The sequence below is a fragment of the Crinia signifera genome, chromosome 11 (assembly GCF_055691185.1).
Source record: "Crinia signifera chromosome 11, ASM5569118v1, whole genome shotgun sequence".
NCBI classification, from domain to species: domain Eukaryota; kingdom Metazoa; phylum Chordata; class Amphibia; order Anura; family Myobatrachidae; genus Crinia; species Crinia signifera.
Window position 1 is genome coordinate 15,091,052 of NC_139227.1, and position 25,624 is coordinate 15,116,675.

At 47.3% G+C, this 25,624-nt stretch overlaps 1 protein-coding gene across 1 annotated transcript in view; it reads right to left on the bottom strand.

The window, feature by feature from the left end:
- The window catches only part of SLC12A3 (solute carrier family 12 member 3), a 61,796-nt gene extending 37,615 nt beyond the window's left edge, over positions 1 to 24,181 (bottom strand). Inside the window, exons 1-10 of the mRNA XM_083165591.1 lie at positions 23,822 to 24,181; positions 17,752 to 17,874; positions 17,434 to 17,509; positions 17,252 to 17,347; positions 14,103 to 14,242; positions 13,905 to 14,015; positions 9,177 to 9,288; positions 6,927 to 7,057; positions 5,132 to 5,216; positions 1,274 to 1,428 (exon numbers count right to left, since the gene is read on the bottom strand). Coding sequence (XP_083021717.1) covers positions 1,274 to 1,428; positions 5,132 to 5,216; positions 6,927 to 7,057; positions 9,177 to 9,288; positions 13,905 to 14,015; positions 14,103 to 14,242; positions 17,252 to 17,347; positions 17,434 to 17,509; positions 17,752 to 17,874; positions 23,822 to 24,118 — 1,326 coding nt within the window. The 5' untranslated portion in view covers positions 24,119 to 24,181. The remainder of the gene's footprint in view (positions 1 to 1,273; positions 1,429 to 5,131; positions 5,217 to 6,926; positions 7,058 to 9,176; positions 9,289 to 13,904; positions 14,016 to 14,102; positions 14,243 to 17,251; positions 17,348 to 17,433; positions 17,510 to 17,751; positions 17,875 to 23,821) is intronic.
- Between the last annotated feature and the right edge of the window lie 1,443 nt (positions 24,182 to 25,624).

Sequence of the window (25,624 nt, forward strand, 5' to 3'; positions counted from 1 at the left end):
GACCGCAAATGCAGATTTGCACCTGGACTTTGAAACGGTTCAGTCCCGGTGCGACCGGCATGTGCGGTCTGTTCAGATCGCATCAGCGAACCGGCAATATTGGCAGTTCGCTGACGTCATGTGGGGGCACGGCGGAGCATCATTGAGGGCAGGAGAGGAGGCAGCACTTAGAACTGGCGCTGCTCCGCGCGCTGCCTCCTCCATAGTGTGAATGGGAAACGGGTCGCTCTACCCAATATACCCGTTCACACTGCACAGCAACACGGCAAGGAACTGGTAAGAACTCTGCTTTTTACCAGGTTCGTATTGCTGTGTTGCTGCTAGTTAGCTGTAACTGGTAACCCTTTTTACATCACACCAATTACCAGGTCAAACCGGCAAGAAACCGGCATAAACCCGGTAATTTTTGTGCAATGTGAAAGGGATATAAGAGGTATGTACTACTGGTCTATGTAGCATGCAACTGTGCTGTATTCGTAATACTGTAGCTTACCTCAATATAAGCGTCAGGAGTCTCTGGGAAGGTTTAAAGGTCTTATGGGGAAGGGAGAAACAGCAATGGCCTCCGTGATTAATGCAAGCTGGCTGACCAGCAGCATCTGTGACGTTTATGTGTAATGGTAAGAGATAAGAGACCACACATGGGCCCTTATTCTGGTTGGTGCGGTAATGGCCGCGTGCGGTCGGTCCGCCGATGTTTTGTGTCTGCGCATGTGCAGAGGCGTCTCTGCGCATGTGCGAGCGGGGCGTACGGCCAAATCCCGCATGAAATGTGAACACTCCGAACAGGGGGTGGAGAGGGGCGTGAAGGGCTATTTGGGCTCATTACCATATGCATACGCCCCGCGTTTCATGGGCGTTCCCATGCAAACGCTGGGCGTACATATGGTAATGCAGTCGTGACGCACGTGTAGGGGGCGGACATATGACATCGCCGGATGTCAGCTGCCCGCCCAGATCCCTGCTTTTGCACGGAAAAATGCCCGTGTGGTCTGAGGTTGTGGGAGCTGGTGGAGCACTCGGTCCTGCATTCGATGGTCTGCGACCATCGAATGATGGGGGAGGTTCCCTGAGATGGAGGAGGCGTATTCCATGAAAAATACACGTGCGGTCCGTTCGGCCAGCTTCTTACCGCATACGGACGGAGTTGGCGATCCGTATGGAAGGCGGGGTTTCGCACGCACGGTCCTGGCCGCATATTCGGAACCGGCAGCACCGATCAGAATAAGGCCCATGGTGCGGATTCATTACATAGACAGAAAAGGGTATACACCTGGTAATAATTGCTCAGTCCGTATTTACAGGTGTGTTTGAGGGCGCAGTCTGTGAAGTTCCACCCATACCCGCACGCCAATCCAACGCAGTTGGTGCCTCCATCAATTAAGGTGTCATTCAAACTTCCAGAGGCATCTCGCACCACACAGGAGCCTGCCGGAACAAAACAAAGGAAAGGTACAGGGGAGCACTGAGGGGTGCATTTACTACTGCTTCTAAATATGGAAAAACCGGGATGTCTCCTATAGCAACCAATCAGATTCTATCATTTCTCTATTGCATCCTAGAAAATGATAGACAGAATCTGATTGGTTTCTATGGACAACATCAACTCTTTTCTTTGCTAGAAAAAATGGAGAGTGATAAACCACCAGCCAATCAGCTCCTGACTACCATGTTACAGGCTGTGTTTGAAAAATGAAAGGTAGGAGCTAATTGGCTGGTGGTTTATCACTCTCCATTTTTTCACTTTTCAAGCTTAGTACATCTGGCCCCAAAGGTGCGTACCCACGGTATGATTTATGTTCCGTATGGTATTGTATACGATTTCCCAGGAAAGTCCCAGTGGTCAAAAGCATAAGATTTGTGCTTAAAATAACGTACAATGTGCATAAGATATTAAATACGATATGCAGGGCCGGCTCCACCACTAGGCAGCTCTAGGCATTTGCCTAGGGCGCCGGCACCTGGAGGGCGGCAGTTCGCCCCTCACCCCCAGCATTGCGGGTTAGCGAACTGTGTAAAAAACTTGCGGCGCGGCGTCCCTGCAGTGCTTGAGTGGGCAGGGGTGTCCGTGCCGCGGGGGTACCTGCGGCGCTGTCATTGTGTATAAAGCTGGCGGCGGCCGGCGGGGTCCCTGGAGTGAATAGAAAATAACTAGCGCTATGCGCGCGGCGGCGCGGGAAGCGCTAGTTATTTTCTATTAACTGCAGGGACCCCGCCGGCCGCCGCCAGCTTTATACACAATGACAGTGCCGCAGGTACCCCCGCGGCACGGACCCCCCTGCCCGCTCCAGCACTGCAGGAACGCCAGCGCTGCAAGTTTTTTACACAGGTACCCCACCACCACCGCCCCCCCCCGCACCGGGGCGCCCCCACCCCGACATCACAGCTGTACTACACTATACTATCTTATGCTTTCTAGCCAGAATTGAGTTGCATGCTCACCCGAGCAGCTCCCTCCCAGACGACCGGCGGAAGCGCGCATCGTACGTCGGATAGTGCATACACACGGTAAGATATAGTGCACTATCTAGCATGCTAGATAGTGTGATAGATTTTGCACTATATCTTACCGTGGGTACGCACCTTTACTGTCTAAGTGCTGGCCCCAGGTCCAACCCAGCACTGCAATCTAAAATCAGTATTATTGTCTATGCTTTCACACATTGGAGCATACAGTATTTATCATGATCATTTTGTGGGAAATCCCCAAAATAGCAGATGCATGTGGCAGTGGCTAAGCCACAACCCCTCCTCCCCAGCTAAAGATCAGCACCAATGCCAGTCAGCAGGGGCAATACACGTTATGTTCCCGCTTCCAGTTACTGTACCAACCATCGGTGCAGTATCTGTTTGGCGGCAGGAACCAGAGCTCCCCGGAACGGGATACGGTCATTAGGTCTACAGTAACTAGGTCGACAAGCATTGGGTCGACACCACTAGGTCGACATGCAGCAAGGTCGACATGGGTTAAGGTCGACATGGGCAAAGGTCGGCATGGATCTAGGTCGACATGGATCTCGATCGACATGGATCTAGATCGACATGACATTAGGTCGACACTAGCGTTAGGCTGACATGGGCTAGGTCGACAGGCAAAAAGTCGACATGGGGTTTTTCACTGTTTTTTGAGCTGACATGTGCAGACAGGCGGAATTTCATGCCCTAGTGTGCCCGAAGCATTGGAAGCGATGCATTGCACTTCAAACTGTGTCCATGTCGACTGTGTCGACATTCGGGTAAAAAAAACAGTGAAAAACCCGATGTCGACCTTTTGACTGTTGACCTAGCCCATGTTGACAGAATGCTAGTGTCGACCTAGACCCATGTCCACCTAGACCCATGTCGACCTTGACCCATGTCGACCTAGTGGTGTTGACCCAATACTTGTCCACCTAGTTACAGTCGACTAAACAATCCCAACCCCCTGGAACAGAGGGCAGAGATCCTCATGGGACAGCAGTGAGAAGATTTGTGCAGCTGTACATTAAGATCAGTTGTGTATAAAATGAAGTTTGTTTATCAGGCGTTACGTAATCACAGACAAAGAAGAAACCAATAATCTTATTATTAATATCGGCTTTGGCATTTTCAGTTCTATATAGAACTCTATCCCCACAGGAATATCAGCACCAACACTCACCTAAAACAGCCCAAGACCTCTCACCGATAGAATCAACATCGGTCAAATCCAAGGGTGTAGCTACAGTAGGCATAGAGGGTGAGGATGCTCTGGGGCCTGGGCCACCTCCGGGGCCTGACCCTCCACTCACACCCAGTGATACCATCTGTGGCTACTTACTGATGTACCAGCACACAGATGGAGCAGCTTACACTGGAGCTGCTCCTGACGATTCTATTGCCACCCGCCGCTACCCGCCACCAGCCAACAGAAGGGGATTGCACGCATGAGATGCCCACGTCGGAGCCCTCCGCCGGCCCACCATTTGCAAGGCAGAATTTAGAATTTCTAGGAATGCTCTGTCATCCCCCCCCCCCTCCCACCACCATCTGGTTCTCCCCCAATAATGGGAAATATTTAACATTATCCATTAACAATAAATTATTTGGAATCGAGACTGGTCAATGGCCCTCCCTATAATGGGCAAAATGTAATAGGGTGTGAGAATCAGAAAGTGAGAGGTTTTGGGAGAGTTTTCCCATTTTTTTAAAGCGGCAATCATTTACACTGCAAAACAAGGTTGATTTTGCCATGTAAATGATTGCCACTTTAAAAAAACTCTCTCAAAATCTCTCTTTTTTAAGGGAATAACACTATAACAACACCGAAGCGGCCTAGCACCACACAGGGCGTGATCTTCTTGCCACATGTCCATGGCTACATTTGAGTATGTGGATGGTGGGGTCCATACTTTCTGGCTGCCCTTTCAGGGAGAGGGCAGCCAGCTCAGGGGGGGTGGGTTTGTGGGGAGTTTAAAAGGGGTGGGATGGGGGTGGAGCCACACATGTGGCAACGTGTTTGTGGGCGTGGCCAGAGCGGTAGTGTTGTTTTAGCCACGCCCACCACCGTGCAATGCCATTTTAAAGGCATTGCATGGCGGTGGGCAGGGCTAAAACGAAGCAATTCGTGTCATTTGACCCACGGACCCCCCCCCCCACTGAGTGGGGGTCGCGGGTGCCGGCGTGGGGGTCGCAGGCGGCTTTGCGGGACAGTTGCCCTTCTTTTTGGGGGGCCGGGAGGGGGACCCGATTTCCGGGACCCGACCGCCCATTTCGGGAGGGTAGGCAACCCTGGTGGGGTCTCAAACCCATGGCAGGACACAGGCATGCCCATACTGTAGTACGACCTGATAGCTAACTCCATCTTCCCTGCCAGCCTACTGACCCATGCATTGGCTGGTGACTACTCTTGAACATTAACCCCACCGGATCCCACCCAGAAGTCAAGTGATCGCAACTTAACACAGACTCCGTCTACTTGAGGCAACACATTTACATAAAATAATGGGATTATAATCGTCCCTTACACCATTTTACATGTCATTTGAATATGTAACATATTAGTAAGACTTGAATGTAGACATGCGATATATCTGCAGAGCAGCCAATGTCTAATTATACATCACTATAAATCATCTGTAATTAACTCAACATGGACGATAACTCTCCATACCAATAGTGGCAGATATAACCAGGTAGGAGATAGTAGTCCAGAAGATGGCCATCAGCGTGCCTTTAGGAATAGCCACTGCCGGGTCCTGAGAGAAGGAGAAGAGATCAATAGTCATTGACCCTTTCATCACCATCTAGACCAGGCATGTCCAACCAGCGGCCCTCCAGCTGCTGTGAAACTACACATCCCAGCATGCCTTGCCATAGTTTTAGCATTCCCTAATAGCAAAACTGTGGCAAGGCATGATGGGACTTGTAGTTTCAGAACAGCTGGAGGGGCGCAGGTTTGACATGCCTGATCTAGAAACTATATTAAAATGATTGTACAGTACATATAAAATATGTTCAAGAATACCAGAGAGCTTACTGTGTCAATGGTACCTGCAGAACACGAGACCCAGTGGCGTAACGTTTAATTAAGCCCCCCCCCGCCGCACATTTTGGCAGCCCCCCTTACACCTCTGCATAATGCCGCCGCCGGTACCTGCCGCTGTGCCGTATCAGTCTGCGGTCCCGGGCCTCCCTGCTCCTGCTAATGAAAACTGACACTTAGAAAATGGCTGCCCCTATACAGAAGACTGTTTTTAAGGATGCTAGAGGAGGCCTACGCCCCCTCTAGAATCCTCAAAAATGGTCTGCAGTATGGTGGCAGCCATTTTCTAAGTGTCAGGGAAGTGTCTAAGGAGCCGGGAAGAGCAGGGAGATCTGGGACCGCAGACTGATGCTGCACAATGGCAGGTACCGGTGGAGGCAGCGGGTAACAATAGCCCCGTAGCCCCCCCGGCGCCCTCACTTACTAAGCGCCTCCCCGCCACCGCGGGGCTATAGTTACACCACTGATGAGACCATAGCAACCAATTAGATTTCAGCCTACATTAGTCTATCAACACTGCATACCTCCCAACCTTCATTGGTGGTCCAGCGGGACCTTCGCACGCAAAGTTTGGGAGCGTGGCCACTCGTCAGAGGCCATGCCCATGTTTTGCCACTGCTGCCCCTCTGCCTGCAGGGAATAGATGCTGTGCGCATGCACATGGCGTCTATCCCCAGCTTACAAGGGGGTGGCAGCAGGGACTCCTGACTGCCCCCCCCCCCCCCCCGGCCATGGCACTCCTAGATAAATGACAGCTAGCAGCTGATTGGTTTGTATAGACAGCCACTCAGGAAGGTTTGCTAGACCTCCCTTTGTAAATAGTGCATAGATTCTCAGACTTGGTCCTCAGGACCCAAAACATGTTTTCCAGATCTCCTCACAGTATCGCAAGTGAAATAATTAACTCCACTTGTGGATCTTTCAAAATGTGTCAGTGAGTAATGAGTGCACCTGTGTTCGTGCTGGGCACCCTGGAAGACGTGAAATTCTTGGAGTCCTGAGTTTGGATACCATTGAGTTAGTGCAATTATATTTTCAATTAGTATTGAACTTAAACTACTTCTTTAAACTCCCAGAAGCTGCGGGAGGCTCCCAATTTTTTGGATAGTCCCCTGCAGGCCTGGAAGAGTAGGCAGCTCTCCCGCATTTTGCACAATTCCGAGTGAAGGGGGCAGGATTGTGTGTTACTCCCTGGCAACCTTTAGGTTGACAGGGCAGGACCTTATGACAAGACCATTCGGCTCCACTCCCTGAAGTGCAGGATCTCCTCCCTGGGCTAGATAAGGTAAGCCTTAACTTATTAAACGTCCAAGGGGTATTGGCGAAAGGATAAGATTTATAAAAAAAACTCTTTTTGCTATTATACGTTTTCTACTTATCTAAAGTATAGCTTTCATAGCTTGTCCCATGCAAATGATTCTACCCTTAGATCTCCAGAGATGTTGGCTCCGGCAAGAATTCCAGTGGCTGATGGGAAGAAGATGGAGAACATTCCAAAGAAATGACCATCTTGTCCTCTCCAGTTTGGCACAAAATTCTCAGCAAAGATGTCCGCTGTAAAGAAAGGAAAGTTTATATTCATATTTACTCAATAGTAGCTCTGTGAAATGTATTAAATAAAACTTCAGTCTTGTCTTTCTTAAAATTGAGTTTAGTTTAATCTCAATTATGGCTTAATTTAATCATAACCTTTTATATTATTACGTTCCTTTTATTGTAGTGGGTATGTGTTCGGGTGCGCGGTGACGTCACCCATGATCGACGATTCGGCTACCTCTGGAGTCTGCGCTACAACAACTGCGGGAGGAGCGGTGTGTGGCCGAGCATGCCCAGCAGCCCACCCGCGGCCATCCTTAAACTGGTCAAAGCCAAGGCTGGCCGCGGTCATATTTAGTTTGGGCAGGAGTCGGACGCTGCGGCCGCTAATCACTGTGGGAGCGCGGTCTGCGGCCCAGTCATGGGGGGGAAGCGGCGGCCCAGCCGGGGAAGGGGGGGAGAGGCCGGGTCTGGACCGGCACCAGAAAATGTCCCCTGCACCCAACACACTATGGGGGTAATTCAGACCTGCTTACTAGGCTGCATGTAATCGTAGCCTAGCAAGCAGCTGAGTGTCGCCCCCGCTGAACGCATGCCCTCCTCGGCCGCCCGAATCCCCTCACTGCGCTGTGAGCGGATGTGTACACTTACTGGGACCCGCTCATCGTTTCTTTGGCCGCGCCCACCATTTTTGTGGGCATGCCAATGAAACGCCAGGTGTCCACCCCAGAACGCCTCCTGCCTGTCATTCAGCCCTGGCGTTTGAAGGTGCTGCGCAGTCCTGGCGTTTGAAGGTGCTGCGCAGTCCTGGCGTTTGAAGGTGCTGCGCAGTCCTGGCGTTTGAAGGTGCTGCGCAGTCCCGGCGTTTGAAAGGCTGCACAGCCCTACACAATCAGAGAAGGGGCCCAATTCGGTCCTGTACGAATCGGGCTGAATCGACCCCTATATACGCATCCCAGACCAGGGCTCTGCTTAGTGCAGACTGTAGAGAAGAGCAAGGCCCTGGAGATGGATGGGCTTGGGCTTGGTGTAAAAGGGGTAAAAAAAATAGGGTCCTATTACCCGGTGTCTGACCCGGCAAATGTTCAGGGTCGGACACGGGGCTTCCCCGGAGTCAGGGGCCGTGTAAATGGGTAACCCGGGTCATCCGACGACCCAGGGACCCATTTCCTCCAATCAGGGAGCCCCAACCTCCGGACCGCAGTGCCCTAAGGTCAGTCCGGAGGTTGGGCAGGGGCTGCGTACAGCTGCTACCTGTGGTACTATGCAGACAGCAGCGGAGGCTGGGAGGAGGCTCATGGACGGAGGCTGGGGGTGCACAGAGGTGCATGGAGGCTGGGGGCAGCCCAGCAGCTTACCTGGGTGCTGGGCTTTCCCCCAGTGTGTTGGTTGGCGGGTTTCCCGGCGCTTGGAGATGATGTCATCTCCAAGCGCCGGCGCAGGACCCGACTTCACCGGCGTCCCCTACCTGGCATAATGCCGGGGGATGCCGGTGTAAAAGGGAACAACTGCCGGGTCGCATCCGGGTCCAAAAACCATGGTGCAACCTGGCAGTTTTGGTGTAAAAGGGGTATATGAGAGTTGTAGCCATTAATGGAGGGGAGCATAGAATCCAGCGTATGATGGAGATGGGACAGAACATCTAAGATTATTATATAGATGGTCTCAATTCACTGCCAAAATTATATTCAAGTTTGCTCCCAAATCAGCTTAATGTGGTCATTCTACCTGTACATCTCCATTACGATTAGACTCTATCCTTTATTATTAATTTCCATAGTAACCAGCGGTAGCTGCAGGGCCGGCCATGTAGCGCAGGGGGCGGAGTTCTTCCCACAGAAACATATGTGTTATCATGTGTGCAATATACGGTATATGATACAGAGTATGTACTAAATACTGAGTACATACTCTGTATCATATAAATAACAACAATGCACTGTACAAAATACACCATAGTCCTGTGCATTATAATTTGTGTGATGTGTAATTCAAGTTCACACGCTGGACCTGGCTCTTAGAGGAGGAGGAGGAGGAGGAGGAGGGCCCCCTTGCAGTGGGGCCCACCATGGTTTCCCCTATATCCCTGTAGGTCAGTCCAACCCTGATTGATCATGTGACCTCTTCCATTACTTACCACGATAGCTGAAGAAGCCTTTCGCTTTCTTCTCATCTGAGGCCGGAATGACCGTCCCAACCAAATAATTTACGAATGAAATCATGATCACGATGAAGAACAGAATCTGAGCCTGGGGAATAGAGACAAATACCATGTTGGAGGAGGGGATTCCGAATATTATTACTATGAGTTTTGTTCAGGGTGAAAAGCCAAACACTGTACTCAGTAGTTGTGATGTAATCATCGGCAAAGCAGAATGTTGTTTACTAAATCTTCAGTACCAGAGACAATAATGATATTTTAATAGAGGGTCCGTGTAGTTTTGTGTACGAACACAGACCTTCCCTGTGCTGCCTGTAACTGTGCTATAACTGTGCTGTCCCTGTGCTATAACTGTGCTGTCCCTGTGCTGTAACTGTGCTGTCCCTGTGCTGTAACTGTGCTGTCCCTGTGCTGTCCCTGTGCTGTAACTGTGCTGTAACTGTGCTGTCCCTGTGCTATAACTGTGCTGTCCCTGTGCTGTAACTGTGCTGTCCCTGTGCTATAACTGTGCTGTCCCTGTGCTGTAACTGTGCTATAACTGTGCTGTCCCTGTGCTGTAACTGTGCTATAACTGTGCTGTCCCTTTGCTGTCCCTGTGCTATAACTGTGCTGTAACTGTGCTGTCCCTGTGCTGTAACTGTGCTGTCCATGTGCTGTAACTGTGCTGTCCCTGTGCTGTAACTGTGCTGTACCTGTGCTGTAACTGTGCTGTCCATGTGCTGTACCTGTGCTGTCCCTGTGCTGTAACTGTGCTGTCCCTGTGCTTTCCCTGTGCTGTAACTGTGCTGTCCCTGTGATGTCCCTGTGCTGTCCCTGTGCTGTAACTGTGCTGTCCCTGTGCTGTCCCTGTGCTGTCCCTGTGCTGTAACTGTGCTTTCCCTGTGCTGTAACTGTGCTGTAACTGTGCTGTCCCTGTGCTGTCCCTGTGCTGTAACTGTGCTGTCCCTGTGCTATAACTGTGCTGTCCCTGTGCTATAACTGTGCTGTCCCTGTGCTGTCCCTGTGCTGTAACTGTGCTGTCCCTGTGCTGTCCCTGTGCTGTCCCTGTGCTGTAACTGTGCTGTAACTGTGCTGTAACTGTGCTGTAACTGTGCTGTCCCTGTGCTGTAACTGTGCTGTCCCTGTGCTATAACTGTGCTGTCCCTGTGCTGTAACTGTGCTGTCCCTGTGCTGTCCCTGTGCTGTAACTGTGCTGTCCCTGTGCTGTAACTGTGCTGTCCCTGTGCTGTAACTGTGCTGTCCCTGTGCTGTCCCTGTGCTGTCCCTGTGCTGTCCCTGTGCTGTAACTGTGCTGTCCCTGTGCTTTCCCTGTGCTGTAACTGTGCTGTAACTGTGCTGTCCCTGTGCTGTAACTGTGCTGTCCCTGTGCTGTCCCTGTGCTGTCCCTGTGCTGTAACTGTGCTGTAACTGTGCTGTCCCTGTGCTGTAACTGTGCTGTCCCTGTGCTGTCCCTGTGCTGGTTTAATGAAAATGATTTGAAAATATTTGGAGATCAATGTTTCAAAAAAAAAATTCTATTATATAACTACATATTAATATTTTTGGGCCTTCATAGAGGGTGTGCGGTCAAAGGGTCATCAGGGAAAAGGTTGACAGTCATCAGGTCGACATGTTCTTCAGGTCGACACAAGAAAAACTCAACATGAGTTTTTCATGATTTATTTTAAAAATCAACTTGCCCATATCCCAGGGGGCATAGAGGGAGAATATTGTAGTGTTCTGAGCACAGCGAGGCATTGTGCCCAAAGCATGGCAAGCGCAGCATCCCATGTGAGGGGACGCAACACACTTATACAGTGTCCATGTCGACCAATGTTGACATAGACACCAAAAAAAAGGGAAACCTCATATCGACATTTTTCCATGTCGATCTTTTCACCATGCAAGCCAAATGTATGTCAACCTTCTCTCTGTGTCAATATTTTGCCTTTTGACCAATAGTGGTTGACCTAATGACTGTCGACTTAAATACTGTCAACCAAATTTGTTTTTCAGTCCACAAGTATAACATAGAATGCTTAAATATAGACTGAACAAGACATGCTGAGACATGTAGTTCACCAAGCATGGCCTCTGAGACTTTGGACGGGCTTGAATGCTGGAGGGGCATAGTCTCCCTCATGTCACCTAGCCCACATTACACTGTTACATCATAGTTACCTCCCCTCCTGCATTCTGCAGGAGACTTCCTGACATAGCAGCAATCTCCCTCTCTCCCTCATTAGTCTAGCAATCTCCCTCATGTCACCTAGCCCACATTACATTGTTACATCATAGTTACCTCCCCTCCTGCATTCTGCAGGAGACTTCCTGACATAGCAGCAATCTCCCTCTCTCCCTCATTAGTCTAGCAATCTCCCTCATGTCACCTAGCCCACATTACATTGTTACATCATAGTTACCTCCCCTCCTGCATTCTGCAGGAGACTTCCTGACATAGCAGCAATCTCCCTCTCTTCCTCATTAGTCTAGCAATCTCCCTCATGTCACCTAGCCCACATTACACTGTTACACCATAGTTACCTCCCCTCCGGCATTCTGCAGGAGACTCCCTGACATAGCAGCAATCTCCCTCTCTCCCTCATTAGTCTAGCAATCTCCCTAATGTCACCAAGCCCACATTACACTGTTACACCATAGTTACCTCCCCTCCGGCATTCTGCAGGAGACTCCCTGACATAGCAGCAATCTCCCTCTCTCCATTATTAGTCTACCAATCTCCCTCATGTCACCTAGCCCACATTACACTGTTACATCATAGTTACCTCCCCTCCTGCATTCTGCAGGAGACTCCCTGACATAGCAGCAATCTCCCTCTCTCCCTCATTAGTCTAGCAATCTCCCTCATGTCACCTAGCCCACATTACACTGTTACACCATAGTTACCTCCCCTCCGGCATTCTGCAGGAGACTCCCTGACATAGCAGCAATCTCCCTCTCTCCGTTATTAGTCTACCAATCTCCCTCATGTCACCTAGCCCACATTACACTGTTACATCATAGTTACCTCCCCTCCTGCATTCTGCAGGAGACTCCCTGAAATAGCAGCAATCTCCCTCCCTCATTAGTCTAGCAATCTCCCTCATGTCACCTAGCCCACATTACATTGTTTCATCATAGTTACCTCCCCTCCTGCATTCTGCAGGAGACTTCCTGACATAGCAGAAATCTCCCTCTCTCCCTCATTAGTCTAGCAATCTCCCTCATGTCACCTAGCCCACATTACACTGTTACACCATAGTTACCTCCCCTCCGGCATTCTGCAGGAGACTCCCTGACATAGCAGCAATCTCCCTCTCTCCCTCATTAGTCTAGCAATCTCCCTCATGTCACCTAGCCCACATTACACTGTTACATCATAGTTACCTCCCCTCCTGCATTCTGCAGGAGACTCCCTGACATAACAGCAATCTCCCTCTCTCCCTCATTAGTCTAGCAATCTCCCTCATGTCACCTAGCCCACATTACACTGTTACACCATAGTTACCTCCCCTCCTGCATTCTGCAGGAGACTCCCTGACATAGCAGCAATCTCCCTCTCTCCCTCATTAGTCTAGCAATCTCCCTCATGTCACCTAACCCACATTACACTGTTACATCATAGTTACCTCCCCTCCTGCATTCTGCAGGAGACTCCCTGACATAGCAGCAATCTCCCTCTCTCCGTTATTAGTCTACCAATCTCCCTCATGTCACCTAGCCCACATTACACTGTTACATCATAGTTACCTCCCCTCCTGCATTCTGCAGGAGACTCCCTGAAATAGCAGCAATCTCCCTCTCTCCCTTATTAGTCTAGCAATCTCCCTCATGTCACCTAGCCCACATTACACTGTTACATCATAGTTACCTCCCCTCCTGCATTCTGCAGGAGACTCCCTGACATAACAGCAATCTCCCTCTCTCCCTCATTAGTCTAACAATCTCCCTCATGTCACCTAGCCCACATTACACTGTTACATCATAGTTACCTCCCCTCCTGCATTCTGCAGGTGACTCCCTGAAATAGCAGCAATCTCCCTCTCTCCGTTATTAGTCTACCAATCTCCCTCATGTCACCTAGCCCACATTACACTGTTACATCATAGTTACCTCCCCTCCTGCATTCTGCAGGTGACTCCCTGAAATAGCAGCAATCTCCCTCTCTCCCTCATTAGTCTAGCAATCTCCCTCATGTCACCTAGCCCACATTACACGGTTACATTTTTGGGGAAAAAAGGAATGAGAGACAGATACATTTACATTGAATCATCAGCACCATTTCCCAGCACTTTACCAAGTATAGTAGCTCTTACTAACTTCTTTGTGGCTCATCTACTTTTGGATATAAGTCATTTTAAAAGATTCCTCTCCGATGTAGCAGTGCACACCCACGCTTCTAGGTGCCACATTCATAATCTCTCCATATATGGAACTATACATGCCCTTTGGGTGAAGCATGACACGTCCCCTCAATGGGGTGCAGTGCAAAATTCTATTACCAACTATAATTTCCCCGTAACTAGTTTTCAAAAGCAGGCAAGTATGTGGTGGGGACATGGTCGCTGGAGAAAGCACAGCTAGGTCACCACGTATACATATCTATGTCTGTGAGGACATGTTGCACGATCACATATCCCCTCAGTCCATGGCCCCCATAGTGACATATTATAGACGTACTGGGTTAAATAGTGATATAATAGACCTTCAGTATTTATACTGTACCTTTGCCTCCCACTCCATGCCAGCTAGGGAAATTCCCAGCAGTATAAACACTGTAATGATGCCAATAATTCTGATGTCATTGACTGGATCCACAATGGTTGAGTCATAATCCTAAATGTGTAAAATTGTCAGCGTTAATTATTGTAGAGCAGAACCGATGCTTGTAGGTCACTTGTCAACATAGACTCGCTGCCTTACCCGCAGTAGATCACGGACGGTCTCCGCAAAACCCACAGTATGCATAGCAACTGCCACGGCATTAGCGAAGGCAAATATCAGTCCGATGGATCCTCCAAGCTCAGGACCAAGACTTCTAGAGATAAGGAAATAGGTTCCACCTAAAGGGTACAAAGTATATGTTGGGTTTAGAACAAGATGATTACAGTTTAGTGGGCGGGATGTATTAAAATACATTGCCGCCCTTCGCTGCTTGCCCGCCGCGATGCGAGCGCATATGTACTAACATATGCGGCTGGCATCGCGGTGCGGTGACAAAGACACCCGCGATACCTGTACTGTGGTGTGCGGGGTGTTCTGTCACCTCCCTGCTGCCTGCTTCTTCCTTTGCAGCCGGGACAGCTAAGCAGGCAGCACCTTCTCCTCCCCCCTGCAGCCGGAAGGACGTCCGGCTGCTTTGATAGGGGGAGGAGGGGTTTACCTTCAGGGGTCCAGGAGAACCTTTCAGGAAGGTAAGCCCAAAGGAGGGGGATAGGGGGGGGGGTCGGCGAGGGGGTTGTGGTGGGCAGCGAAAAGAAGCCCATAGGCTTCTATAGAGATATCGCCATATCCTGCCTGGCGATATCGGTGCGGCCAGGTTTTAGTAAATATGAAAATGCGGTAAAACGGGGGTTTTTCATTTTAATACATTTAGCCCAGTGTGAGATACACAGTGATCTGCGATATCATAAGCTGACATCTGAGGATGTTCCCAGTTACTTTTACACCCACTTCTTAGCCCCTTTCCCAGGTATTACATAGATTAAGATGATTTGAGAAGTTTCAGATAATGGAGTTTATTTACTATTGAAGAATAAATGTTTCCCATAATCAACCAATCAGATTCTATCTAGCACCTTCTAGAAGATATTAGATAGAATCTGGTTGGTTGCCAATAGCAACATCCCATCTTCAACAGAACTTCCATCTTAGTAAATAAACCCCAAGGTGGAGATAACGGATGTTCCAATTATGTGGGTTTCCTCCAGGTACTCCAGTTTCCTCCCACATCCCAAAAATATACTTGTAGGCTATTTGGCTAATAATAGAATGTCTGTGTGTGTGTGTGTGTGTGTATGTGTGTGTGTGTGTGCGTGTGTGTGCGTGTGTGCGTGTGGTAGGGAACATAGATTGTAAGCTCCACTGGGGCAGGGACTGATGTGAGTGTTCAAATATTCTCTGTACAGCGCTGCGGAATATGTGTGCGCTATATAAGAAACTGTTAATAAATAAAATATGTAAATAATGTAAACACACAATACAGATATGTAAATGGAAACCACATGTAGTAATTATTTTACAACTAGTAAGCCAGCTCGAAGCAAATGCTTCGAAAGCTACATGTAGTTTTACTTGCTGCCAACAGATGGCACTGTTACACGGGAGGGGGGGGTGGCGATTCGGCTGCCTGGCGGGTGGGGGGGCTATATGCAGCAGGGGGGTCTGCGCTGTCTGAGGGGTACCTGTGGTGCCCCCACTGCAACTTACAGAGCCCCATAGGGTGCCACCTGACTGATGGGGGGACTGACTGATGCATGCAGGCTGCCAACTCGTATTTGTATTTAGCAGCCACATATATACGACCACTAAATATGAATCCGAATCCATGGAATACGAATGTATGCGCCATCGGCCAAATACGAAACCGTAAATACGGCAGCTTAGTAAATCTGCCTTATTTAAGAATTTATTTCGGCAAGAATACGGCCGTTGCCAGTTCTATTTATTCGTATTAAGAATATGAATACCACTCAGTTGTATTCCTAGTCTTGGTAAATGTCCCCCATTGTGTAGCTCAATTTGCACCTAGCACAAATCTCAGCCCCATCACAGCTGCACTCTGCACTTCTGGTATCTGCTTCCGTACCCCTTAACTTAACCCAGCACTGGTGATAGCATTTGGCACTGGGAATGTGCGCATATATGAATCAGAAAAATATTAATATTATTATTATTATTATTATTTTTAATAATAATAATATTTTTTCCTGATTTATTAGTGGATTTAATTTGTCAAGACAATGCATGAGATGAACTATCAAAATAGAAAACAGCATAAATTAGTAAGGAATAATAATAATAATAATAATAAGTTAGTTATATAGTAGGGATGGCCACCATTGACATTGCCATCGATGGTTGCCACCATAGTGCAACTGGCCATAGATGGAGGCATACTATGCAATGGATCACCATTCATGGTCATACATTTCTTTGACTGACCGGTGGGGCTTTATGGGAAAAAAAAATATATAGTCTATTCGGTTATGCTTGTCATCGATGGAGGGAAACCATCTGGTTCTCCCCCATTGATGGCAAAACTATTCTACATCGGCCATAAACATTGAAGGGGAATAGCCATCACTATAACACAGCGTTTTTTTTCCATGTGGGAATTGAGATGCTTTCTAGTTGCAGATTATAAAACATCTGTAACTTTAGTATTTACGGACTAGGGAAAGAAAAGCATTTAGGTTGTTTCTTTTTTACTTTTAGGGACTAAAGGGGCAGTAATTAAATATTGAGCGACCGGGTCAGTGTTCAGTCTGTTATTCTGGTTCACTCGCAAAGACAAATTTCTTCTGAAATGGACAAAACCATGTGCACTGGAGGGGGGCAGACAGATGTAACATTAGATTTGGGTGGGGTTTTACTTCAAAGTGAGATCTATATTACAGTGTAAAAATAAAGCAGCCAGTATTTACCCTGCACAGAAACAAAATAACTCACCCAAATCTAACTCTCTCTGCACATGTTACATCTGCCCCACCTGCAGTGCACATGGGGTTTTTTTTAGGTTCACTCCTTCTGCCAAATTTCTTCTTAGATTTACAAAACCATGTGCACTGCAGGTGGGGCAGATGTTACTTGTGCAGAGAGAATTAGATTTGGGTGGGGTTTTACTTCTAAGTGAGATCTATATTGCAGTGTAAAAATTAAACAGCCAATATTTACCCTGCACAGAAACAAAATAACTCACCTAAATCGAAATCTCTCTGCACATTTTACATCTGCCCCCCTGCAGTGCACATGGCTTTGTCCATTTCAGAAGGAATTTGCCTTTGCGAGTGAACCAGAATAAGGGCCTGTGTCAGGAAGTGAGTTAAAGGTATGGGGTGCAAGAATTTTACCTGACTTGACTTTCCCATTGGTGGAAATGGCCGAGATGGACAATCCTGTTATGGTGGTGACCGTCACAGACATGAAGATAATAAGCCAGGTTAGCGCTGTAAGAGGAGCGAGCAAAGGGTTAATGTGACGTATATCACACAGCACTGAGGATAGAAAGCATCGTCATACACAGTGCACTGACCTATCCCAGCCTGGGCAGTGATCCATGGCAGACGCAGGTACAGAATCACTCCCCAAATATTCAGCATGCAGCGGATCTAGGCAGACAAACATTGGACATTGCAATACGGTGAATTACATAAATACAGAATACAGACAAAGATGGGCTAGATCAGTTCTCAAGTACCACCAACAGTGCATGTTTTCCAGGTCTCCTCACAGAATCACAGGTGAAATAATTAGCTCCACATGTGATCTGTGCACCTGTTGCCACTGTTGGGGGTCCTGAGGACCCAGGTTGAGAACCACTGGGATATATCACAGTCATATTTGGACACACCGTAACTCCTTTGATCCAGCCAAATCGGACGGGTTCCCCTGCAGGCTTTTGCACTTCACCTTCAATTTCGCCATCAGGAGGGTCCAAACTGGCCTCATACACAGGAGGCCGCAGCTGATCTGGCTGTGGAGACAGAAGAATACCACATGCGTTACCAAAGATTGCAGTTAGATTTGTTTCAAATTGCAGCCAGCCTTAAGATTGTCGATGCGATTTTGGGACGATTCCACGTGATTTCCGCACTTGGGTCGATAAATCGCGTGAAATCAGCCCAAAATCGCATATGTGTGACATTTGAATTGATTCGATGCGCGGTCCCGTGCGCATCGGACCGGATCTAGAGGTCGGACGTGCAGCATATACAATGACGTCCGACCTCCCGCAGCGGGTGGGCAGCGGCAGCTCTCAAATGAGTGGCCGGCGGGTGCATCGGGGGGTGTCGGTGAGGAAGCAGTGCGGCCGCGGCGGTGATCAGGACAGTGGGGCGGGTGGCGGTGATCATCAGTGTGCTGTGCAGCGGGCGGGCAGCGGCGGCTATTACAATGACTGTCCGGCTTCAGATTTGCTGCGATAGAGCACTCTCAGCCAATCAGCGACCGCCGGGAGGGAAGCCGCTGATTGGCTCAGAATGCTCTATCTCAGCCAATCAAAAGCCGGACAGTCATTTGACACATTATTTTAAAATTGTAATAGGCGCCGCTGCCCGCCCGCTGCACAGCTCACTGTGTAAATATATATATATATTGTGTATTAAGGTGAGTTAGTGGGTGCCGGATGACTGACCGACAGTCGAGATTCTGACAGTCCTTACACCGACATCAGAATCCAGACTGCTAAAACCTAGACAGACGGGTAGCGGCTATTGTCCCTCGTGGGGGTCCACGACCCCCATAGAGGGAGAATAGAATAGGTGACGAGCGTAGCAAGCCACTGTGCCCGCAGCATGGCGAGTGTAGCGAGCCCGCAAGGGGCTCCGTTGCACTCGCCCCACTGTCTGAGTCCCAGCAGTCGGGATTCAGATGTCGAACTAATGACTGTCAGAATCCCAACTGTCAGTGTGTTATACGACACCCGAGCTAGTTTATTATGGTGAGTATTAAGCCCGCTGTTTCTATATTTGAGCATGTGGTCACAGGACACCTCACCTGGGAATGGCGATTGCAGTTTGCACCCCATTTCTGGGAATGGCGATATATATCTATATCTATATATATATCGATATCTTTATCTATATATATATATATATATATCTAGCTCTCTTGCCCTTTATCTCTCTCTCTCTCTCTCTTTCTCTCCCTCTCTCTCTCACTCTCTATCTTTATATATACATATATGTGGAGTATCCCTTATCCAAAATGCTAGGGACCAAAAGCACTTTGGATAATGGATTATTGCGTATTTCAGAATATTTTTATATTTCAGTCGGGTATTTTGAGGTATCTTACATGTATGTTGTACATACACATCAAACACATGAAATACACACAAATATATTTTATTTATGTATGAAACAAGGTTTCAAAAACAAAAACAAAGTTAGTGTACTTTCTCAGGCACTGCTTTGAATGCCAAGCAATCATTTTCATGCACATAGTTAGTGCCAGTTACATATCATGTCCCCAGTAGTGCCAGTTACCGATGTCCCCAATAGTGCCAGTTACTGATGTCCCCAATAGTGCCAGTTACAGATGTCCCCAGTAGTGCTGTTACAGATCATGTCCTCAGTAGTGCTGGTACAGATGTCCCCAGTAGTGCCAGTTACATTTCATGTCCCCAGTAGTGCCAGTTACATATCATGTCCCCTGTAGTGCCAGTTACATTTCATGTCCCCAGTAGTGCCAGTTACATATCATGTCCCCAGTAGTGCCAGTTACATATCATGTCCCCAGTACTGCCAGTTACATGTCATGTCCCCATTAGTGCCAGTTACATATCATGTCCCCAGTAGTGCCAGTTACAGGTGTCTCCAGTAGTGCCAGTTACATATCATGTCCCCAGTATTGCCAGTTACATATCATGTCCCTAGTAGTGCCAGTTACAGATGTCTCAAGTAGTGCCAGTTACATATCATGTCCCCAGTAGTGCCAGTTACATATCATGTCCCCAGTATTGCCAGTTACATATCATGTCCCCAGTAGTGCCAATTACAGATGTCTCCAGTAGTGCCAGTTACATATCATGTCCCCAGTAGTGCCAGTTACATGTCATGTCCCCAGTAGTGCCAGTTACAGATGTCCCCAGTAGTGCCAGTTACATTTCATGTCCCCAGTAGTGCCAGTTACATATCATGTCCCCTGTAGTGCCAGTTACATTTCATGTCCCCAGTAGTGCCAGTTACATATCATGTCCCCAGTAGTGCCAGTTACATATCATGTCCCCAGTACTGCCAGTTACATGTCATGTCCCCAGTAGTGCCAGTTACATATCATGTCCCCAGTAGTGCCAGTTACATATAATGTCCCCAGTAGTGCCAGTTACATATCATGTCCCCAGTACTGCCAGTTACATGTCATGTCCCCAGTAGTGCCAGTTACATATCATGTCCCCAGTAGTGCCAGTTACATATCATGTCCCCAGTAGTGACAGTTACATATCATGTCCCCAGTAGTGCCAGTTACATATCATGTCCCCAGTAGTGCCAGTTACAAAAAAAATTCTGGAAACTATGGTTTTCGGAATAACAAACCGATATAGATGTAGGAGGGCCCTGCTCGCAAGCTTACAATCTATAGAGATAATAGGAGGGATCCGTAAGGATAACATTCCATAGCACCATGATATAACCATGTATTATGTACAACATAGCAAGCTCACAATATTACAATGTATTAGAAAAAAAAATCCATTATTTGTTGTGCCGCAAAAGTTCAATGTTGTTTTGGCATTTAGGTACTTATATGTTAGTTGGGCGCCCACTATAGTTAGTACGCTCATACCCCCACTATCCATGTCGGCATAGACTTTATTTTACATAGTGTGGCGAGTGCAGCGAGCCACCGAGCCCGAAACGTGGCGAGCGTAGCGAGCCCGGGCCACGGAAAACTAAGCAAATAGCCTAGTGGGCGCCCAACTAACATATAAGTACCGGCATTTTGCAATGTTATTGAGATAAACATTAAAATCACAGATAGAAATCTAGTTTCTAATGAATCCAAGTCACTGATGAAGCTTCTTACCGCAGATTTGCATTACCACCAAACATACACACTGAGGCCTTTCTTCAGATCGCAGTACAAATTTGTTTGGAAAATGGGCAAAACCATGTGCACTGCAGCTGGGGCAGATGTAACTTGTGCAGAGAGAGTTAGATTTGGGTGGGGTTTTACTTCAAAGTGAGATCTATATTGCAGTGTAAAAATAAAGCAGCCAGTATTTACCCTGCACAGAAACAAAATTACTCACCCAAATCTAATTATCTCTGCACATATTACATCTGCCTCCCTGCAGTGCACATGGTTTTGTCCATCTAAGAAGGATTTTGTCAGAAAGAGTGAACTAGAATAAGGCCCAACATGTGCAGAGAGAGTTACATTTGTGTGAGTTATTTTGTTTCTGCGCAGGTTAAATACCGGCTGCATTATTTTTACACTGCAATTTAGATTTCAATTTGAAAACACCCCACCCAAATGTAACTCTCTCTGCAAATGTTACATCTGCCCCACCTGCAGTGCATAGTTTTGCCCATTTTCCAAACAGATCTGAATAAGGGCCTAGGGAGAGATTTATCAAATACTGGATAGAGATAATGTAGAGGGAGATAAAGTGCCTACCCAATCATCTCCTGTCAATTTTCCAAAACAGCCTGTAAACTAAAAGTTAGAAGCTGATTGGTTTCTCTATCTCTCTGCGTTTGTAAAAATGTGTAATCTAATCCAAGTATAACCAAGGTACCATTTAAAACTTTGGTTGACATAAACCCCCTTTCTAAAAAAAAATAAACTGTATAGTTATCTAATGCTGCTTTCACATTGCCTAAACGTTTAACACCCGGTATTTCGAAATGGTATTTAAAACGGTTCTGAGCCACTAAACCCCTTTCACATTGCAGGTGAAAACCGTTTTAAATACCATTCACATTCAACCCATTTAAACCCCAAAGATCACGTTTCAAACCATAGAAATAGAGCCATTCACACTGCATGAAAACCGGCTCTGAAACGGATAGGACTCGGCTTTTTAACCGTTTAACAAATACCGGTATTTCTTAACGGGTAAAGCCCCCCTGGAGCTTTCACACTGCAGCTCTACCCGTTTTAAAAGGCAAAAATATCCAGCAATTTACCATTTAAGAGCTGCAGTGGTAAAGGGGTAAAAGTCTAAAGGTGCCCATACATGTTACAATTATTGTATACAATATTGCATCTCGGTTTTGTGATAAGATCTATGTGCAGCGCATACTTTTTGTACTAGATCTCATCTTATCACAAAACCCGAGGTGCGATATTGTATACAATAATTGTAACGTGTATGGGCACCTTAAAGCTGCCCATACACTAGTGTGACTTGGCCACGTGTTTGATATCCGGTCCCTGCGCATCTGACCTCCACCTCGGACAGCCTCCCGGCAGAGGGGAACGGGATTGCATACGATATATTGTATGTTCTCCTGCTGCCAGCGAAGCTCCCTGGTGCCCGGGGGAACCGAGACGTTGCATAGTGTACAGTGGTAAGGATCATAGGGTCGACTCAGTGAAGGCCAATATACATTAGGTCGACCACTGATGGTCGACATGTCAAAGGTCCACACCTGAAATCGGTCGACATGGCTAAGGTCGTCAGAGTCAGAAAGCTGACACAAGCATTAGGTCAGCAATGGGAAGGTTGAGAGTCAAAAGGTCAACAGGTTTGTTCCCTTTTTGTCCCGGATGGCGACATGGACACATCTAAGTGTACCGGCTCCCCGCGCATGGCTCACTGCGCTCACACTATTATATTCACCCCCAGCACCCTAGTGGATGGTTAGGCATGAAATACCGCCTGTCGGCACATGTCGGCAAAAAAAACCCCTGAAAAAATAATGTCGACCTTTCCATTGTCGATCTTGCAACCCTGTTGACCTTAGCCATGTCAACCTATTTCAGCTGTCGACCTTTAGTGGTTGAAGCAAACCTTCTACAGAGGACACGTACTGCTGTTGTCCATAGAAACCAATATATTGTATTATTTATAGAACGTACTAAATCAGTGGTTCCCAAACTCTTTTGAATCCCAGCAGCCTACAGTACGAGGATTTGGTCCATGGCCAAAGTCTTTTACTGGGAAATACAGAAAATATATGAAATTAGGTCAATTGGGTTTATACAGATGGAGCAGGCTGTCAGCCAGCCTGCCTCATCGCCAGATCTCCTGTGCTGGCGCAGGCTGGTGGACGACAGCTTCATCGGCGGTGTGGATCGGCTTCCCTGCCCGTCTCCGCTTCAGGGAGGCGGGCAGGGTGTGGGGGCAGGCTGGGGAAGCTGCTGGGGCTGCACGGAGACCGACAGAGGGTGGCGGAGGATGCTACAGCCTCCAACAGAAGAGGGCCTGTGAACATCTCGTGCACGCGTGCCCCCTTCTGTCGGCTGGCGGTGGGTGGCGAATGGCGATTCTATCTCCAGGAGCAGCTGCATTGAGTGCTGCTCCATCTGTAGGTCAACACAACAGTCAGTTATGGGGTTACGGACAGGATTCGCTTCCGTTTGGCCACATAGTTTGATTGGAAGTCACATACTGTTCGCTGATTTTGTCTATTACATTTATCATAATTAATATGAATTAATCCTGGACTACCAAAACAGGGGACCCCAGCGAGTGCCCTGAGGCACCATTGGGTACCCAGTTTGGAACCACTCTACTAGTTGTTAGAATCTCATTGTCATTGGCAACACATTACTTGCCCTCTTTAGAAGATTAGATAATCACCCCTTAAAGCATTTAACTACAAAACCTATATTTGGCACAGCATTTCAGATAATTATTAGGGTCATAATTGTATTGATAAAGATTTGACAGAGTTAAATGGGTAAGTATCTAAAATCTGGTGACACTACCAGAAGGAACTACATCATGGTCATCAGCTCCTGTATCTCACCTTTAAGATAGAGTGAAGATCTTCCAATGTAGGCCTGGATTTCTTTACCTCCCCCGATACTTCGGTATTAGCGTAATGGTCATAACTTGGAACGGCATCAAGGGTATTGTATCCAAAAGTTCTCATGTAAAAGGTGCTGGAGTGGGTGAGGTTGTTGACGTTGAAGGTATCGTAGGCTGCTTCTTGTTGCCCATACTGAGGTTTGGTGCTGTCCTCTGTGCTGATCAAGGAGCGGATGGTGAACCTGCCACTGCATGGGGCGCTGTCCATTGCGGTCTCATCTCTGCTCTCAGCCATTGCATCCCCAGACTGTGGTTCGCAAAACTTATTCCATTAAATTCAAAGTGGGGGTTTTATACTCTGGAGAACCGGTAGGAACCAAACCTGGAAATCACTAACAAGAATATTAGGCCAATAGATGACTTTTCGGAGAATGCCACAGCCTGGAGCCAAAGAAAATTGCTAACTGAGCCGCATGTACCTGGTGATCAGAGAGATGATAAAGAAGCCACACAGTGAGTAATGGGAACCGTAGCCTTCAAACTTAACCTCTGTTTAATTTTTTTTTCCATAGAGTCAAAATTAAGTTCTATTGTGTTGAATAAAAGCATTTGTTTTACTTTTCTCTGTGTTTACAGCGTGAACCAGTTTTGTATTATTATTTTGCAGATTAGTTCACTAGAGAGTAGTATTCTTTTCCCAGCTACGGAAATGCAATATACAAGTCAGGTTTCCTTTATCTGAGATCCAGCTTTTTTTTAACACACAATTATGAAAAATATGGTATAAAATGACATTTAGAAAAAAAGAGAAAAAGTGGAGCGCTAAAGATTGGATCAATATGGTACAATTATATACGTGGTTTTATTTACTTAATAATAAGTGGATTTAAAGCCACTTTGTAGGTATAAAATATTTCACACAATAATACATATAGACATAGTTGAGCAAAATACAAAAAAATTTTAAGGATAAAAAATAAGTAAAAGGAATATTAAATGGTGCATATAAAAAATGCAAATTAGGGTAATACTTATGGCATGGATTCGGCTATCAAGGGAATCCATTGCCATAAGTATTACCCTAATTTGCATTTTATTATATGAAAGTGTGGCGAGCGCAGCGAGGGGACGCGGATACCTTCACAGGTATCGGAGTCCCCTCGCGGGCTTCACAGGTATCCGCATCCGCTCGCCACGTTTCGGGCTCGGTGGCTCGCTGCGCTCGCCACACTTTCTATTCTCAACTCCACGCCGACGTGGAAAGTGGGGGTATGAAAAGGTCGGAGGACGCGTACCGCCGCCGCTCGCCATGCTTCGGGTTCACGTTTATAGTGGGGGGGTGGCGTGGGGGTGCATTTAACATTGTAAGCACCCATTAGGGTGCTTATACAATGTTTAATCGCATCGCATTGCATTGTATGGCATTGTATGCCATATACAATGTCATACAATTTAAAAATTGTATGGCATTGTACAATATCGCGCGATATCGCGTCGCATCGCATACCATCGCATACCTTATGGTATGCGATGCGATGGGCGCCGCCAAAATACACAAGTACCTCCACTTATTATTAAGTAAATAAAACCACGTATATAATTGTACAATATTGATCCAATCTTTAGCGCTCCACTTTTTCTCTTTTTTCTCTATATCGCTTTTAGGGCTGTGACACCCCCTAGTAGGAGCTGCTTGGTACAATACCCTATTAGGCGCTTGTACACTTTTAGCCGTAAGGCTACTAGTGTTTCTTGTACACCCATAACATGACCTTTAGGTACATCTGAATTCTGAATGTAT